The sequence below is a fragment of the Hemicordylus capensis genome, chromosome 1 (assembly GCF_027244095.1).
Source record: "Hemicordylus capensis ecotype Gifberg chromosome 1, rHemCap1.1.pri, whole genome shotgun sequence".
Classification (NCBI taxonomy): Eukaryota; Metazoa; Chordata; class Lepidosauria; order Squamata; family Cordylidae; genus Hemicordylus; species Hemicordylus capensis.
Window position 1 is genome coordinate 15,767,729 of NC_069657.1, and position 17,784 is coordinate 15,785,512.

Here is a 17,784-nt window from a genome sequence, read left to right on the forward strand (position 1 = left end):
AGAGAAAGAAAAAGCTAAAGCAGCCAGTTGGCTCTGGAGACAAAAGAGGCACTGATAAACTAAGGGAGGAGCACAGACCGAGGAAGCACAAGCAGAAGGAGAAGCACGTTCCTCTGTCCCCATCTCCCAGCCTGATCTGCTTATCACCCATTAATTCAGATTATGTGGTCTCCTCGGACTTGGAGCCCCCACTGGACCCGGACTCCTTTTTGGAGGAGCAGACTGACCCATATGTACCAGGGTCTTCTGATCTCTCCTCTGAGGGATCACCCTGCCCTAAGGTACCTGACAGGCATTACCACCCGCCCTATGGGGCAATGCTGTCCTGCTGGGACTATGGCTCACAATTTGGCAGGCATGAGCGAGCACCCCCCTCACTGGCTGGGCTATTACATGGACATGGAACCGGAGGATTATTATGTGCAGCCACTTCGCTACTGTCCTCAGCCGAACCACTGGGTGTCTATCCAGTCTAAGAGGGACCAAGGAGTAAGAAAAGAGCACACTCGGGCTTGGATTCAAGATCTGGTTCATCACACAGCCCCAGTGAGCGCCGCCGGAAGCGAAAGAAGCAGCAGCACCCGGCGAAACCCACACCTGCTCCCGTGGCTCCTGGGGGTGCCCCATCTGTACCAATGACCGTGGCGAGCATACCTCCACCACTGCTACTGGCTGAGCCCATCACCCCACTGGAGGTGGTAGCGGATGCAGTAACCTTGCAGCCTATGGAACCTCCAGATACCCCAAATAGGGATGGAGGGGATAGTGACACAGAGCTCTCAGGACCAGAACAGCCAGAGGGTTCTTCCTCTGCTGAGCTGTAGAACTATACGGAACAATTACTCCGCATGGCTAACTCTTTGGTTTTGGACCTTATGGACCCTGGCCCACAGGCGCAGGACTCTATCTTTGAATTAATTCAACCACAGACTGCAGGAGTGGTAGCACTTCCTTTAATTCCCACAGTCACCCAGATTATCAAAGCCGCTTGGGAGAAGCCAGCGTCGGTTTCCACAACCTCTAAGAAACTGGAGGGCATGTATAAAGTAAAGCAGCAGGACACACAATACCTTACCAAGCACCCTACCCATAATTCGGTGGTAGTGGAATCAGCCCAGTCGAGGTCCAAGCAGCATCTTCTGTCAGCGCCCTCAGACAAGGAGGGCAGAAAGATCAATGCGGTGGGGTGACGGCTGTATTCTACCTCCAGCCTTCTACTCAGGGTGATGAATCATCAGGCCTATTGGGCCAGATATCAGTATTTCATCTTAGAGAAGCTTGCCCTTTTCCTCGGCCAGTTCCAGAGGGACCAGAGTGAGGCTGCCACAACCCTATTGCAAGAAGGCTCTAGGGTGGTGAAGCAGCAAATGCACTCGGCTCGCCACTGTGCGGATGTTGGGCTAGAGCCTTGGCTATGGCAGTAGCCCTCGGGAGGCATACCTGGCTCCGTGCCATGTCACTTTCTGTTTGGTTTAGCATCTGCCTCACACGTCTTTACAAAGTGTATGGCAGTGGTGGCGGCGCACCTCAGGCTTCAGGGAGTGATGATCTTTCCGTACATCGACGATTGGCTGCTGGGGGCCGGCTCCTGTGAGCGTCTCAGGGATCATGTGCGCTTCACCTTTCATCTGCTGCAGTCTCTGGGTTTGGAGGTGAACTTTGAGAAGTCAAAGCTTGAACCGTTGTGGAGGATAGAATTTCTGGGCACTCTTTTGGATTCCGAGAGGGGAAGAACATACTTGGCCCATCACAGGGTGGTCAAACTCAGAAACCCAGCACAGAAGTTTTGTCACCTGAGATCCCACATGGCCAGGACAGTTCAGAGACTTCTTGGCCACATGGCTTCCACTACAGCTGTGCTACCGCTGGCCCGCTTCTGCATGTGTCCAGGCCTGGTTTCTAGACAATTTTAACCCGCACTACCATCGTCCAGACCAGTGTCTATGGCCCCCACAGGAGACTCGTGCATCAGTGCTGTGGTGGACGAGGTCAGTTCACCTGACAGAGGGTGTGCCATTTCAACAACCTTCCCCAAGCTTGGTAATTACAACCGACGCGCCCACCTCAGGTTGGGGGGCCCATTTCAAAGATCTTACTGTGGCCGACTTTTGTGCTCCTCCACTCAAGGGCTGGCACATAAACTATCTCAAGCTGATGGCCATTTTCCTCGTGCTGAGAGCTTTTAGTCCGTGGATAGGAGGACAGCCGGTACTTGTATTGACAGACAATACGACCACCCGCTCGTACCTGAACCGGCAAGGCGGGACGGTTTCTCGGAGTTTGATGTACTTCGCTCTAGACATATGGACCTGGTGCACACGCAGGAGGATCTGGCCAATGGCCGTGCATATAGAGGGTGTCTCCAACTCCTTAGCACTTGCCCTCAGTCGGCAGATGGAGAGCCCTCACAAATGGTCCCTAGACTGGAGGGCGCTCTCGGATATGTTCCGGAGATGGGGAACACCGTCTCTAGACCTGTTCGCATCAGCAGCCAACCGGAAGTGCATTTGCTACTGCAGCAGAGCAGATGTGGCTAGCGGTCTCTGGGAGATGCCTTCCTCTGCCACTGGGGCCGAGACTTCATGTACACATTCCCACCATTTCTCCTGATCCCAAGGGTGCTGGAGAAACTGATGAAAGACAGGGCGAGGGCGATCTTGGTGGCCCCATCGTGGCCGAGGCAGCCCTGGTTTACAACCCTCCTGGAGATGTCCAATGACACATTTTTCCACCTGCCGCTGAACCCCAAGCTGCTGACGATGGACGAGGGGTGCAGGGTGCATCCGAAGGGTGCAGGAATCTGAGATCCCTGCACCTGATGGCGTGGAAAATCTGAGTCCTCCGTGGATAGCGGACTCAGTTCTGAGGGTGCTAGAAGCAGCGAGGAAGCCATCTACTCGACAATGTTATGCTGCGAAGTGGCAGAAATGCTGTTTGAACACGTCACGGACCAGCCTCGCACCGCACCAAGTCCCGGTCCAGACTGTTTTGGAGTACCTTCTGCACTAAGGGATTCAGGGCAAGCGCAATCGTCTGTCAGGGTTCGCTTAGCGGCTTTTGCTTCGTTTCATAGTTATTCGGGCTTATTTAAGGACCTGACAGTTAAAAGGTTTTTGAAAGGGTTGCTTAATTTGTTTCCGGCAACCCCACGCGTGCTACCTTCATGGGACCTAAAGTTAGTTCTATCATGACTAATGTCTCCTCCATTTGAGCCTCTAGCCACTTGTTGCCTAAAGCTGCTGTCCTTGAAGACTGTGTTCCTGGTCGCTATCTCCTCGGCACGGAGGGTGAGTGAACTCGGGGCACTTGGGTGCGACTCTCCCTATTTAGTATTCCACAAGGATAGAGTCGTTCTAAGGCCTGATCCTATGTTCCTCCCAAAGGTGGCGGCGGAGTTTCATATGGCGCAGGAGCTGAGATTGCCAGTTTTCTTTCCTGATCCGAGCTCAGAGACAGAGTGTGCCTACTACTCCTTGGATGTTCGCAGGGCTCTAGCTTTTTATGTGGACAGAATGAAAGTTTTCAGAAAATCTCAGAAGTTGTTTGTAAGCTTCGCGGGCCCATCAAAAAGTATGCCTATATCGACACAGAGACTTTCGTCCTGGGTCTCTGAGGTGATTCGCTTGTTCTGTCAATTGGCGAAGAAACAGCTGCCGGGTCCAGTTTGCGCCCACTCCACAAGAGCCATGGCATTCTCCGAGGCGTTCCATTAGTGGAGATTTGCAGAGCTGCGACCTGGGCCACTCCGCTCGACCTTCGTGCGACACTATGCCTGGACCAGAGTCCAGGGGTTAAATGTGGGTGGTATCACACTGGGCTATCCGTGCTTCAGGAAGTATCTCAGTAGGCTGCTCCCTCCTCCAGGTAAGCTGAGCTGGCTATAATCCCAAGTGTGATGCACAGAGACCATGAAGAAGAAGGGCAGGTTTCCTACCTGTAACTATAGATCTGGATAGTGAGGCCTTGACAGTCATAAAAATGGGTTCTGCGCCTGTGTAGGACCAGAACCCATTTTTATGAATGCCAAGGCATCACTACCAGATAATCTGTTACAGGTAAGCAACCTGTTTTAATTCGAGTGGTCTTCTGTTCATTCACACTCCCGCCAGACCTCCCTGCAGCAGCCTGTCTGTAAAGCCGTGGCAGCGGTCTCCTAGACTGAGGTAGAAGGTGGATAGTCTTACAGAGGGAGTATGTCTTCCCGCTCTTTTTTCCTTATTTGGTGAGGCTATGGAAGGTTCTGGAACCTGGCTATGCGCAGGCGCATAACCCAAGTGTGAATGCACAGAAGACCACTCGAAGAACTACAGTTACAGGTAGGAAACCTGCCCATATGAAGGTACCTGTTTTGGTTTCAGTATAGCCCTTTTCCTGCAGAGGCCAAAATCCAAATGGCTACATAACAGTGCCACTGGCTGATACTCTGCGCAGCAAAATGTGGATGGTAGAGACATGCTCTAAATCCCCCCATGATGATGGTGCACAAGTGGGCATTACCGGTACTGTTGACTCTTGCGTTGATTGTACATCATACATTGCTTCCATTAATAATGGAAGCAGCACTTGACGTGTGACCATGCAAGAGTCAACAATACTGATACTGCCGTCTTATGCAGTAGCATCACCGGGGTTTTAGAGTCCTGTAGCAGAATGGGCATATCTCTAAAGGTAAAGTGTGCTGTCGAGTTGGTGTCGACTCCTGGAACCACAGAGCCCTGAGGTTGTCTTTGGTAGAATACATGAGGGGGTTACCATTGCCATCTCCCGCGCAACTTGAGATGAAGCCTTTCAGCATCTTCATATATCGCTACTGCGCAATCTAGGTATTTCCTATAGTCTGCAGACATACCAGCGGGGATTCGAACTGGCAACCTCTGGCTTGCTAAGCAAGTCATTTCCCCACTGTGCCATTAGGTGGCTGGGCATATCTCTACTACCCATATTTTGCTACACAGAATGTCAGTTACTGTTAATTTTAAAAAGGGCTGGCTCTGAAAAAAAATACAGCAAACTGTCATGTAAAAGGTAAACTTTTGGGGGTCTTTTGGGACATATTTTGTTTTCCCCAATTCTTTTTTAAAGTGGAAAATGTCCACTGAAGAATATTTGGTTCAACCCTATTAATTAGGGATACTTATTTATTATTTATTTTTATTTAAAGATTTAATATACCACCCAATCCAAAGACTCAGGGTGGTGTACAAGGCAAGAACAGCATCCGAGATTTGAGAGAGAGAGACAGAGAGAGAGATTTAAAGGGCAAACGTTTTCGTCCAGGAGATAGAAGAGGTTCCCACAGCTGGTAGTTTTCAGTGCTTACAGGCATTATTGAAGCCAGGGGCGTAGCCAGCCCGTCGGTGGCCCATGTGCGGCCGCGGCGGGCGCCCCTATAGCCCCGCCCCCTGTGTTTGATGTCAGACTCGGGATAGCCACGCCCCCGCAACTGACGTCAGATGCGGGGGGCGTGGTCTGGCTCCCGAATGGAGCCTTGAGGCTCCGTTCGGGAATTGAATCTTAACTGCTGAAGGGGCCTCACGGACCCTTCGGCAGTTAGACGAAGGCTGGCGCTGCTTTTGCCGCCCAGCCCAGGAGCAGCTCTTCCCTGCGTTGCGAATGCAGCACCAGTCTTGGTTCCCGAAGGGGTCGCACGGCCCCTGCTCGGGAGCTAAACTACCGCCCCCGCGTCTGACGTCAGACGCGGGGGCGGGGTGTCGCGGCCGCTCTCGCGGCCCCTGATTGGTCAGCGGCCCGGGTTCTTTGAACCCGTTGGCCCAATGGTGGCTCCACCCCTGATTGAAACCTGTATGCCCCTGCCCATAGAGGCACAGCAAAAAGTGGGTTTTCCCCCACACCAAAACACAAGAACACCCCACCCCAACATCACCAAAGCAGGGATGTAATTTCCCCCCAGGTAAATTACTTTGCGGAGGCAACTTAACAAGCTTGATTTAAAAATCAGGAATAGCTAACTGAAGGGCTGCTCTTCTTTAGACAGCAGTCCAAGGGCCAGAAGTGCATTTTGTGATACAGATGGACCCCGCTCAAAGGTGGTCCCCTCTAGCATTAAGGGTTTCAGTTTGGCATACAATGACAGGGGCCCACAGTTTTGGCTTCTCTTACCAGCCAAGCCTATTATTTGTGTTTACATTAGCCTCCCTTTCTTCTCCCTTTCTCCCCTGGAGAATGGGGCTGGAAAAGAGAAGTAGCTTATTTTCTATAAGCAGGGTTTTTGCTGGAAGAGCGGGGGCATTCACCATCAGCAGGCAAAGTTATGGAATTCCATGTGCCTTTGGACACAGTGCTAATATACCACATAGCCTCCCACATGAGCTGCTACATCTTCCTTAGGGCAGTTATGAAAGCACATGCTTGTGCAAATGCCGAAATTGCACAAGGGAGCTACATGATCACACAGCCATTGGAAACAGCTGTGCAATCATGAAACTCCCTCACACAACCTTTTTATTTGCACAAGTGTCACAAATGTCAATAGAATAGGATTCATCGCTGTGATTAGGAAGAGGAAGCAGTGCCCATAGTGTACAAAATGTGTGTGGGAGGCTGTATGATATTTCAGCCATTTAGAACTTTACATACAATACACAAAAAGAGGTTTAACATTAATGTGTTGCATCCGTTTTAAACCTTTGACAATTCTCTTTCTAATATGAAATAGTGAGCTGTCTTTAAAAGCTACATCTTGATAGATATAGGCCATAAGGGGCAAAGAAAAATTATCAATTGATTGCAGTGTTCTCTCTAATATTTCTCATCTGTGTGCGGAATGAGTTTTGTTCTGGGCGGCAGTATCAAGGCAGTGTGCGTGCACATGTATTCAGAGTGGGACCTTCCTGATTCAGCCTGAGCAGGATCTAAAATTAACTGAGTGGACATCACAAAATGTGTGAGCGCATGCGTGTGCGCACGCCTTATCAGGAACACTGGTTGATTGTTCCTATTAATACATGTTAATGGCCTCATGCTAAGCTATGTTATTCAATACTGCATGGCAAATTGAATTATGGCAAGTTATGGCACTATGGTAGTTGAGCAGCAAGCCACCTTTTACAGTTTACTATCCATAAGTTTAGTCTATTCCCTCTGTATAGTAAAGATTCTGAATTCATAGTTCATTCAGTGATAAAATTATGCATAAACAGAGCAAAGGCAGTCATCAAACCTGAGGCTTGACGTGCGCCTTCTGACAGACACGCTTAGTTGTCTTTTTTTTCTAAATTAAAAAACCTCCAGTGCTGTTCCCACAATACATTTGCAAGGGCATCTTCCCTGTCAATTATTTCCATAAAACGGTGTTCTTCGTTGTTTGGCTTGAGGGTCAGTGGTGGCCCTCCTCAACTCTAAATGCGGCTGCCTGACTAATTGTTTATTGGGCATGTGTGATGTTTTGGCCAAACCTCAGTACTCAGCACTGTCCCCCTGGCGCCATGCGGCCACGATTTACCCAGCATCAGAGGGGCTCCTTTAAGGGAAATGTCACCCTCTTGAGCCCCTGCACCATCTTGGAAGCTGTGCACAGAATGCTGGGAAGTGTAGCCCTTCCCAGTGCTTTCCCCATACAGCTCTTATGGGGGCTTCATCTCTCTTAAGGGGCCCTCCCAGCACTGTTAAAAATGCAGTACTGTGTAGAATGTGTGGCCCCCACCTGAAATATAGTAAAGATCACTGCCATAAAGGGTTCAAAACTTGTCGTGCCATTGGGCCCTCAGTTCCCTAGCCTGTACTCATGATCTGCATGTTTCTTCTTGCTCTCTATTAAAAAGAACATTTTGTCTCTCAACCCCCCCACACCCCGTGAGAACAAAACAAGACAATGAAACCTTGTCTCATTGTTGAAAGCATCCCATTCAGACCACGTCCACACAGACTCAGCACAGTCTGAATTATTTTTACAAGTCCGCAAAAATCCCTGGAACAGAAGCCTGTCCCAAACACCCACTTCCCTTTTCTCACAACATAAACCCTTCTGTTTCCCCACCACCACAGTTTCAAGGACTACTTTAGGACTAAAATTTGATCCATATGTCACTTCTAAAGGCACCACTTTGTCCTGTATTAGTGCCTTATGGAATTGCCCAGCAGACATTAGAAATAAATAAATGCATAAATTATTTTCTCTCTCCCTGTAGATCTGGATAGGGATGTCTTTTGGAGAGAGACATAATGTTGGGCCAAATTGTCAAAATCCCTGTACTTGGAATCCAGTGCAGACAGTGTAAACCATACATTACTGAGCAGGAAGTTAGACCTCCAAGCAGTCTTCCTGATGTTGACTGCAACTCCCAGGATCCCCAGCTATTGCTTGGGGATTATGGGAGTTATAGTCAACAACATCTGGGAATCCCTGTAAGAGGGAACATTGCCTCCAAGGTCCCTTCCACCGCTAGAAATCTATGATTCTGTAGCTTAGGCTAATGGTTATTTGTTGCCTCAACCTTGGTCTGTATTCAAAACATATAGTAAACCGATTGTTTCGTTTGCTGAGCTAAGCCATAACCGTGGTCAAGCATTAAGGTTGCATGGGGCTCTTTTGAAAAAGAATTATGCATCATTTCCTATCAGGTAATTACCTTCTTCCACAGCTGATGCCTTTTCATTTAGCTTGTCATTAAATCTTAGTGCAGTTCACCCCAGGCCTTTTGTGTTTGTATTGCTGCAATTAAATCAGTCTGATTTCCCCCCCTCCTTGATGGAGCAGCTTTTGGGTTTAGTGCTGTGTGTGGGTGTCTAGCTGACCTTGTTGTTCTGACTAGTACACATCATTTCCCAGAGGCTTGCATTAACCCAAGCTCATTTACCAGCAGATTTCCAACTCGTATTCTGCTTGGCTGCCTCCACTGATCCATGGATCGGCAGTCCTGTGGGAACTCTTGAACACAGCTCTCAGCTCTTACTTAAACTGCTGCTGTGTCTCTTGAGCTTCATGGTATGGCAGTGACTGTAATGCGGCTCAGTATTCCTGTTCCTTTCTGATAGTTAATAGGTGCTCACATTCTGTACAGCGAAATGTGGGCGGTTTAGCACCCTCCATTATGTTGTGGATCAGGGTTGTTCTGTTGTAACTTAAAACTGTGCGATCACAGTTGCACAATGCTGCTTCCATTGGAAATAATGGGTGTAGTATGGTGAAGCTGTGAATGCACAATTTTAAGTTGCAGTGGAACAGCTCTATTCAGCATTCTGTGTTCCTATGTCACCGTGCAAGTGGTGCTGAACTGCTTGTATTTCACTACACAGAATGTGAGCCTAAGAGTTATTAAAAAACCCAACATATCATGCTTGGAACAAGACAAGTGCAAACCGCAACTTGATAGTTTGGCTGTAACATCCCAAACATGGACCTACTCAAATAAAGTAAGAAAAGGTCCTTGCAATGCCTCTAATCATTCCCAGGCTTGTGGAACTTGGTGGGAAGAGTATTCACTTGACATCTCTCTTGACTCTCAGGCAGGCAACTTTAACTTCACATATACACTGATGGGATCTGAGCTGTCGGTGACTGACCAGGAGAGAGATCGTGGGGTTGTGGTGGGCAGCTCATTGAAAGTGTTGACTCAGTGCATGGCAGCTGTGAAAAATGCTAATTCCATGCTAGGAATCAGAATCAGAAAATAAGAATGCTAATATTATACTGCCCTTATATAAATCTATGGTGTGAGCACATCTGGAGTACTGCGTACAGCTTTGGTCACCGTATCTTAAGAAGGATCTTGTAGAAGTGGGAAAGGTGCAGAAGAGGGCAACCAAAATTATCAGGGGCTTGGAGTACCTTATGTGGCTAGGCTACAGCATCTGGGGCTCTTTACCTCGGAAAAGAGGTGACTAAGGGGAGACATCTTCTCCCTCTCTTACAACACTAGAACCAGGGGTCACCCCATGAAACTGAAGGTTGGGAAATTTAGGACCGACAAGAGGAAGGACTTTTCCACACAGCGCATAATTAATCTATGGAATTCTTTGCCATGGGATGTGGTGATGGCCACCAGCTTGGATGGCTTTAAAAGGGGTTTAGACAGATGCATGGTGGGCAGGTCTGTCAATGGCTACTAGTCTGGTGGCTGTGGGCCACCTCCAGCTTCAGAGGCAGGATGCCTCACAATCCTAGTTGCGGGGGAGTAACAGCAGGAGAGAGGGCATGCACATACACCTCTTGCCTGTGGGCTCCCCAGAGGCATCTGGCGGGCCACTGTGTGAAACAGGATGCTGGGCTAGATGGGCTGCCTTGGGCCTGATCCAGCAGGGCTGTTCTTGTGTTCAAGTTGGCATAGAGATTGCATAATCAGGATGGGCTCCCTTGGCTGAATTCGAAAGTTGCAACAAAACATGGGGAGGATGCAGATGTTGAAGTATGATGGGCACCAGTGGTGATTATTCTTAAGCCTTTAGATGTCTTGAGGCTCACATATCTTACAAGTTACTTCCTTCTCAGTGTTCTGCCACCATGACTCAAGAAGGAGTACATTAGCCAAAGAGATTCAGGTATGAGCTGTGCAATATGCCCCAAATGCCCCAAACAAAAGAATCCTGAAAGCTCAGTCTCTGAGTTGCAAACAGCCTTCCTGCTTTTTCTCTCCATGCCCCCCTCCAACCATGCCTTATAGCATTTTACTGCATTCTATTTGTTGTTAAGACATTTTCAGAGCCAATTTTGGCTGAAAGGTGGGGCACAAATATAAATTAAATAAATGAATAGATAGGAACATGGGAAGCTGCCTCCTACCTTCCCAGCTGCCTTCCCAGAGTGGCCCCATCCCCTAACGGGAATCTCTTACAGTGCTGACACATGCAGTCTCTCATTCAAATACAACCAGGGCAGACCCTACTTAGCAAAGGGACAGTTCTTGTTGGTTTCTATGGTTTGTTTGTTTGTTTGTTTATTATTTAAGTACATTTATCTACCACCCCATACAAAAAAATTCCTGGGTGGTTCACAATTAACATAATTAAAACAATTTAAAATGCAATAAAAGCTTTAAAACTGAAGCTATAAAACTAGTTCTTTCTAACTAATTATGCAGAGTGCACAAGGGGAGAAGTGAGCGTGTGAGCACAGGACTCAGTCGTGTTAGTTTTCTTATTATTTGTTAAATACATAGCTTGCCTTTCCACAGGAATTTTGCCCAAAGCAACTTACAATTTTAAAAGAGAGAGATAAAAACAATATGTAATCAAATAATTTAATAGAAGAATAAACTTTCAAAGCTTGAATTAAAAAGCGAAGCTATAAAGCCACAGCTAAAACCAATCTTCAAATGGCAAAACATTAAGCAGTAAAAGTCTGCCAAAACTAATAGGGCCAAGGCCCATATAAATATGGGAGAGAGGGGGGTCTGACAGATCTCACCAGGGAGGGCATTCTGGAGCTTTAGTCCCACCCTCTAGAAGGCTCTGGTCCTTCTCATGGCAAGGGAACAGAGAGTAGGGCCCCAGAAGCCAATGTGAAGGCTTGGACGCACATTTATACAAGAGCAGATGATTCTGGAGGTATCCTGGTTCCAAGCATTCACCTTGCCTAGTGGCTCAGAAGTAGTGGTGGTTCAGCTAAAGAATAATTTTGCTTTTCCTTTGGTGGGATGCCAGAGAAAGTACATTATTTGAGGAATATTTTATTTCACCCCAGTGAAGTGTGTACTCTGTTTAGACAAACATAATCTTTAAGAAAAATCAGACTCTTCTTTAGGCCCAAATACCCAGGCTCTGGATCTTTTACAGTATCGTACTTCAGAGTACCATTAAGTCTGTACTCGGGCCCCAAGAGGCTTTCTACACCAGTGTAACCACATGATACGTGCACTCCTCTCAGTCCAGCTGCTGTCTGAGTAATGATGATTAGATGGCAGCCTATTCTGTGATCTTGGTAAAATTATTCCAGTTGCCCCTTGAAATTGCCATTCCTTTGTTTTAATTAAGCCCAAGAAGTCTGCAAAGAAGAGAGAGCTGATCCAGGCCAGCACAGCAGGAGAGGCAATTGAAAAGATGTTGGAACAGAAGAAGATCTCAAGTAAAATTAATTATAATGTGTTGAAGGACCTCAACAGCAAAGGAGGTAGCACGCCGAAGAAAGAGGATGACAGCACCGATGACAGCAGCAACACCAAGAAGCTGTCAAGAAGAAAATCTCTTGCTGCTAGGAATGTGGCCAGCTCTGTAAACAGAGTGGGAAAAAGGTATGACAATTGTTCATTTATATCGCTCTCTGTGCGGTGATCGGTGCATCTAGAGATTGTTAACGGTTCTTTGACACTGAAAGAATGCTGGGACTCTTGCTTAGTTTGGCACACAGGGCCCGAATGAATCCTCCTCCTCGGCAGGTCACATATTGGCTGGCAGGTTCAGCATGGATTAATCACCGTGGTGTGAAGGCATCAGTCAGAGCCTGCAAATGTGTCACATACAGCCACTGATACGTTCTTCCTTCCTCCTTAGAATTCTATGATACAATCTGATCTCCCCACCCCCTTCCCGAAGTGATTGGATTTTATGTTAGTTGACATGATAAGTACACTGAAGCTTTGGGCTCCCCCGCCCCCCACTTTTGATTTGAAAAATAGATGGTTCTCATCTGCTGTGACAGTTTGCAGTGGCATGATTAGTTCTTCGTTTGAAGTTTATTCCAAATTTTGGTTGCTAATTGCCACCTTGAATATGAAGCTTTATAGTAAATACGTGCATCAGTAGGTTGTACCTTCCTAAAATGTAAGCAATGGGGAAAGCCATCATACTAGTGAGTAGAATATTCAGATCCAGACATATTTATTGTATTTAAAATGTGTATGCAAAGGACCTAATATGCATCAAATGCAATATTCAGCCATCTTATATTACACTTTGCATCTTTACTGGCTATAATCTGTCGAGAGATCTGAGCAGATTTTGTTCAGAGCTGTTTCTTCCCAGTCATCTTATTCTCTTAATGCGTTAAAGAAGCTGACTTAACTGGCCCTACAGTTTACCCTGGAGTGTGTAGATAATGCCAGGTGATTTCCTGAAAGAACGTTCTTACCCCCAGTAAAGAATCTGTTGTAGGACTTGCTTTCCCTGGGGCTGTCGTCTGCCCATCTGTCTGTGTTTCCCATCTCCTGTTAAAGCTCTACTGTGTGTCGTCCTCTTCAGGACAGGGCTGTTTGGTAAATGCATACAAATGGGCAATGTGATGCAAAGTGACAGTTGTAGCTATAGGGAGACAGCAGCTACTGCTGGTGCAGAATGGTACTGGTCCTCAGCTTCTAGGGCTGCTGTGACACCTTCTAATTCTCATGTAATGAGCTGTCAGCAGCCCCAAATAAGCCCCATTGCACCATACAGCCGTGGTACACATGGGAATGGGGTAAGTATAATTTAGCAGACCCAGTGGTTGCTGCTGTAGGCTAGAATCTTGTTTCAGTTTTGAAAAGGCTTGCTATGCTGTGACAGTCCAGTGATCCATCAGTTTAGTATTCTGATGAACTACAGGCATATACCGCATTTACCCGAGTAGAAGATGACTCTGAATTTAAACAAACCCCACCCCCATATTTTACAGGGAAGATTTTTTGGGGAAGCCTGGTCTTGAATTCAGGTAAACATGGTATTCCAGGGAGTTTTACAGAAGGCAGGATGGTGGTTATCCATGTGCATAGATGAATATTTGAAGCTGCCATGTACCAAGTTTGGCCATTGGTCCATCTGACGCGTAGGAGCATAGGAAGCTGCCTTATACCGAGTCAGACCATTGGGCCATCTAGCTCAGTATTGTCACCCCTGACTGGCAGCATCTCTCCAGAGTTTCAGGCAGGGCTCTTTCCCTGCTCCTCCTGGAGATGCCAGGAATTGAACTCTGGGCCTTCAGCATGCAAGGCAGATGCTCTACAATTGAGCTGGGGCCCCATCCCTAAAAATTCATAATATAGGAACACAGGAAGCTGCCTTCTATTGAGTCCTTGGTCCACCTGTCTCATTATTGTCTTCTCCAGCTACTAGTGGCTTTTCGGTGTTTCAGACAGAGGTCTTTTTCCAGCCCTACCTGGAGATGCCAGCAATTCAACCTGGGGCGTTCTGCATGTAGAACATGCTCCACCACTGAGCTACCTCCTCCTTTGGTTAACCTCAACATCTGGTAGTCAGAAGCTGTCTCTGAAAATGGAGGCAGCACATCTGGCTTGCATGGCTAGTAGCCATGGATAGACATTACACAGCGTTCATCTGTTTATCTAATCCCCCTTTTAATTTTTTTTAAAGTCATTTCTACTAATTGCTTTCAGAACACTGTGTGGCAATGCATTTTGTATATTGAGCATGCAAGGTGTGGGTATCCTGATTTTTCTCCCATCAGCTCGTTTTTGTTTTAAAGTGTCAGGTTGCTGCCTTCTAATAACAGTCTGAGGCTTTGGGTCCTCAGTGTGCATAGTGCTGATGCTATTTCATACTTGGAATCTCTCCTCAGTGCTTGTTTTTGCCTTGACCTTGGACTTCTTTCCTGCTTTTGGCTCCGTTCACCTCCGGTCTCGTGGTTTTGAAGAAAACGTGTAAGCATTGTGCCTTGTGCTACGGCTGCGGCACCTCCTCGGACCGGCACGATTTGTGTCTTCTGTTCTGTGTTTGAGAGCAATGGATGACTTTTCGGTTCTCCATGTAACTTCTCTTTAAGGCTCTGTTGGTTGCAATGGTGCTAGGTCAGTAATGTTCTAATGTTCAGTCCTTTTGCCTTCCAGCATATTGCTGCGAAGAGGTGACACCTAGGGAGGAAGCAAAGAGGAGATTGTATTACTTGACTCTATAGACAACCAGGGTTGGATTATTAGTTCTGGCGTCATAAAGCACACATGGAGATTTTGTGGGGTTTTGTTAGTTTGTTTTCTGAGTAGAAGTAATAAAAAGATTCATTCAAAAGATCCCAGATTCAGTCTCCAGCGAAAAGCATCTCCGATAGCATGACTCGGAAAGACATTTGGCTGAGATCTTGGACAGCCACTGCTGGTTAGAGTAGTCAACACTGAGTCAGATGGACCAAAGGTCTGATTCAGCATAAGACAGCTTCATGTGTTTATAAGACATGGATGTACATGCAAATTTAGACCTTCATTTTTCAAATGTACTGTGTCATCTTCTAAGAACTTGGCAAGTGCATAGATTATTTTGATGTTCTTAGAATTAAGGATTTATGATAGGCCTTTTGATTTTTCTTCCATTACTCTAAGTGCAATACATCTTATATGGCATGCACAAATTCCTTTGTTCAGCATTATTCTTGGATGTACTGCATAAATTTCTTTGTTCGCATTTGTTCCTCTGAGATGTTAACAGATAAATGCATTTTTTTCAGCAATACAATAATCACCGTAATTTATGTGCAATTAAGAGCAAAATGTACGACACCTCAATTGAAAATGAAGCACCCAGGGTGTCTCCATCCAGAAGTCGCAAGCGCAGATCTCTCTAGCCACCTAATTTGCAGTGATTTTATAATCTCCTTTGTTTTATCTTTAGATATCTTAAATATTTAGTAATTGTTATCTGACAGAAGCAGGCCCTTACTAACAAGGAGCTGTAAGCTGTATGTTTTTAAGCTAGTACTTTAATTAGTTTAAGTGGAAGTTAAGCCTTCAAAGTCAAGGGATGCTATTTGAAGTTAAAAAAAAGCCTTTGGGTCCAAGGTAGTCCAGGTGTACTTTATTTATTTTTATTTACTAAATGTATACCTCACTCTTTCTCCAAGGAGCTCATCCTTGGTTATTCTTATCCTCACAACATCCCTGTGAGGTAGGTTAGGTTGAGAAATAAGTAACTGGCCCAGAGTCACCCAGTGAATTTCATGGCTGAATGGGGATTTGAACACAGGTGTCTCCAATCCTAGTCCAGTGCTCTAACCACTGCACCACAATGGCTCCCTGAATTCCACAGTTGGCAAATCAGGAAGCAAGCTCGGGAATATGTTCTCCCTCCTATCCTTTCTGGTGCAAATTGCCCTCTCTATTCCCTTGTCAGTTTGAACTGTGGCTTATTGTCATATTTGCACTTGCACTAACCATGGTTAATGCTAACAAGGGTTTGCATCTTAACTAGAATGTGAAGAATAGTGTTCCGTGGCTATCAGTAGTGGGTTTGTAAAATCATGGATAAAGAGCATTTGATTAGCACTTGGTGCAGATGTACCACTAAACCATGGTTAAGGCTGATGGAGATAGAAGGGGAAATTCATGTGGGAGGAGGGGGCCACATTTCCTGAGACTGTCTGTATTCTGGGTAGAGAAACAGACTTTCAGTTTAGAACACCTTTTTTGCTGCCATGCCGAAATGAGCATCCTTTGCTGCATAACTCTAGTTAACAGAGGTAAGGACCAGGCACGGCCGTGTGTGTGAAGGTTTGTGTTGCACTACAAGCCCCCACTGCAAAGCAGTCATTAATATAGCTCACTTCTTTGTAGGGATGTGCACTGAATTGCTTCGGTACACATTCAAGGGCAGCAAGGGGTTCCCTTAAGAGGAGGTCCTGCTTGCCTGCCCTTCAAGCACCCGCTGCAGCGCTGTTGAAATGGAAATACCTCCATGTAAGCAGCAGCTTGTGCCTCTTGCTCCTTTAAAATGCCACGCTGTGGTGATGGGATGTGTCCCCTGGCATCGGGCCCCGCAAATCTATCTATCTATCTATCTATCTATCTATCTATCTATCTATCTATCTATCGCAAATTTATACCCCGCCCAAACTTACGTCTCTGGGAGGCTAACAACAATTAAAACACATATAAAAGTTAAAACAGTTCAACATATAACAACACATATAAAAGTTAAAAACAATACAATAATTTAAAAACCATGAAATTAAACGAACAATATTTTTTTAAAAACCTGAGAAAGCTTTGGTAAAAAAACAGGTTTTCAAATGTTTTTTAAAAATTGCCAGAGATGGGGAGGACACAAGGTACTACTGATTTGCATCCGTCTAGACTAGAGCAGGGCTTTGCACTTGTTCCACTTATGTTACCATACTTGCTCACACATGTTTACACCACCCACATATGTATTTATATTATTAGACTGACTGGGGGAATGTAGCTCAAAACTGAATTTGCAAGTTTGTATAACAAATGGACACGGTGTGGACACAAGCAAATGCCAATGCTAGGGTACTCTAGAGGAGTAACTAGAGGAGTAACAGTCTTGGTGGTAAGGAATTTGAAACAAAGCAATGAAGTTGATTGATAAAGCAGTGGCACAATGTAAGCAGTGGTATTTGGCAACCTTGATACTCTTGCTGTTGCACTGCGCAGGGAGAGAAGGCAGATCCCAGGAACTAGATAAGGAGGGAAGAGGAGTGGTGGGGGAGAATAGTGTCTCTGCACTGGGAATGAGTGGTCAGCTGCCACTAGCTTTAAAGACTATTAGAGTTATCCGGCATCAGAGGAAATTACCCAATATGACTGTGCCAAATACACAGAGTAATGATAGCCTATTAGTTATGCCCCTGATTGTTACTGGTGTCACCGTGAACATAGGACGCTGCCTTCTACTGAGTCAGGCCATTGCTCTATGTAGCTCAGTATTGTCTTACACAGATTGGCAGTGGCTTCCTTAAGGTTTCAGGCAGGAGTGTGTCTCAGCCCTATCTGGAGATGCCAGGGAGGGAACTTGGAACCTTCTGCATGCAAGTGTTCTTCTCAGAGCAGCCCCATCCTCTAAGCCGGACTCATACATGTAGTCTCCCATTCAGATGCAAACCAGCAGGGACCCTGCTTAGCAAAGCGGACAATTCATGCTTGCTACCTACCACAAGAGCACCTCTTCTTCCAC

The 17,784-nt window shown here is 46.4% G+C and overlaps 1 protein-coding gene across 5 annotated transcripts in view; it reads left to right on the plus strand.

The window, feature by feature from the left end:
• Window positions 1–17,784, plus strand: part of BRF1 (BRF1 RNA polymerase III transcription initiation factor subunit) — a 310,658-nt gene that overhangs the window by 224,308 nt on the left and 68,566 nt on the right. For all 5 annotated transcript variants that reach the window (XR_008307877.1, XM_053252511.1, XM_053252521.1 and 2 more), the window contains one exon: window positions 11,929–12,185. Coding sequence is in view for 4 of the 5 variants with exons in the window: in XM_053252511.1 (XP_053108486.1) it covers window positions 11,929–12,185 (257 nt within the window). In the remaining variant the exon portion in view is untranslated. The remainder of the gene's footprint in view (window positions 1–11,928; window positions 12,186–17,784) is intronic.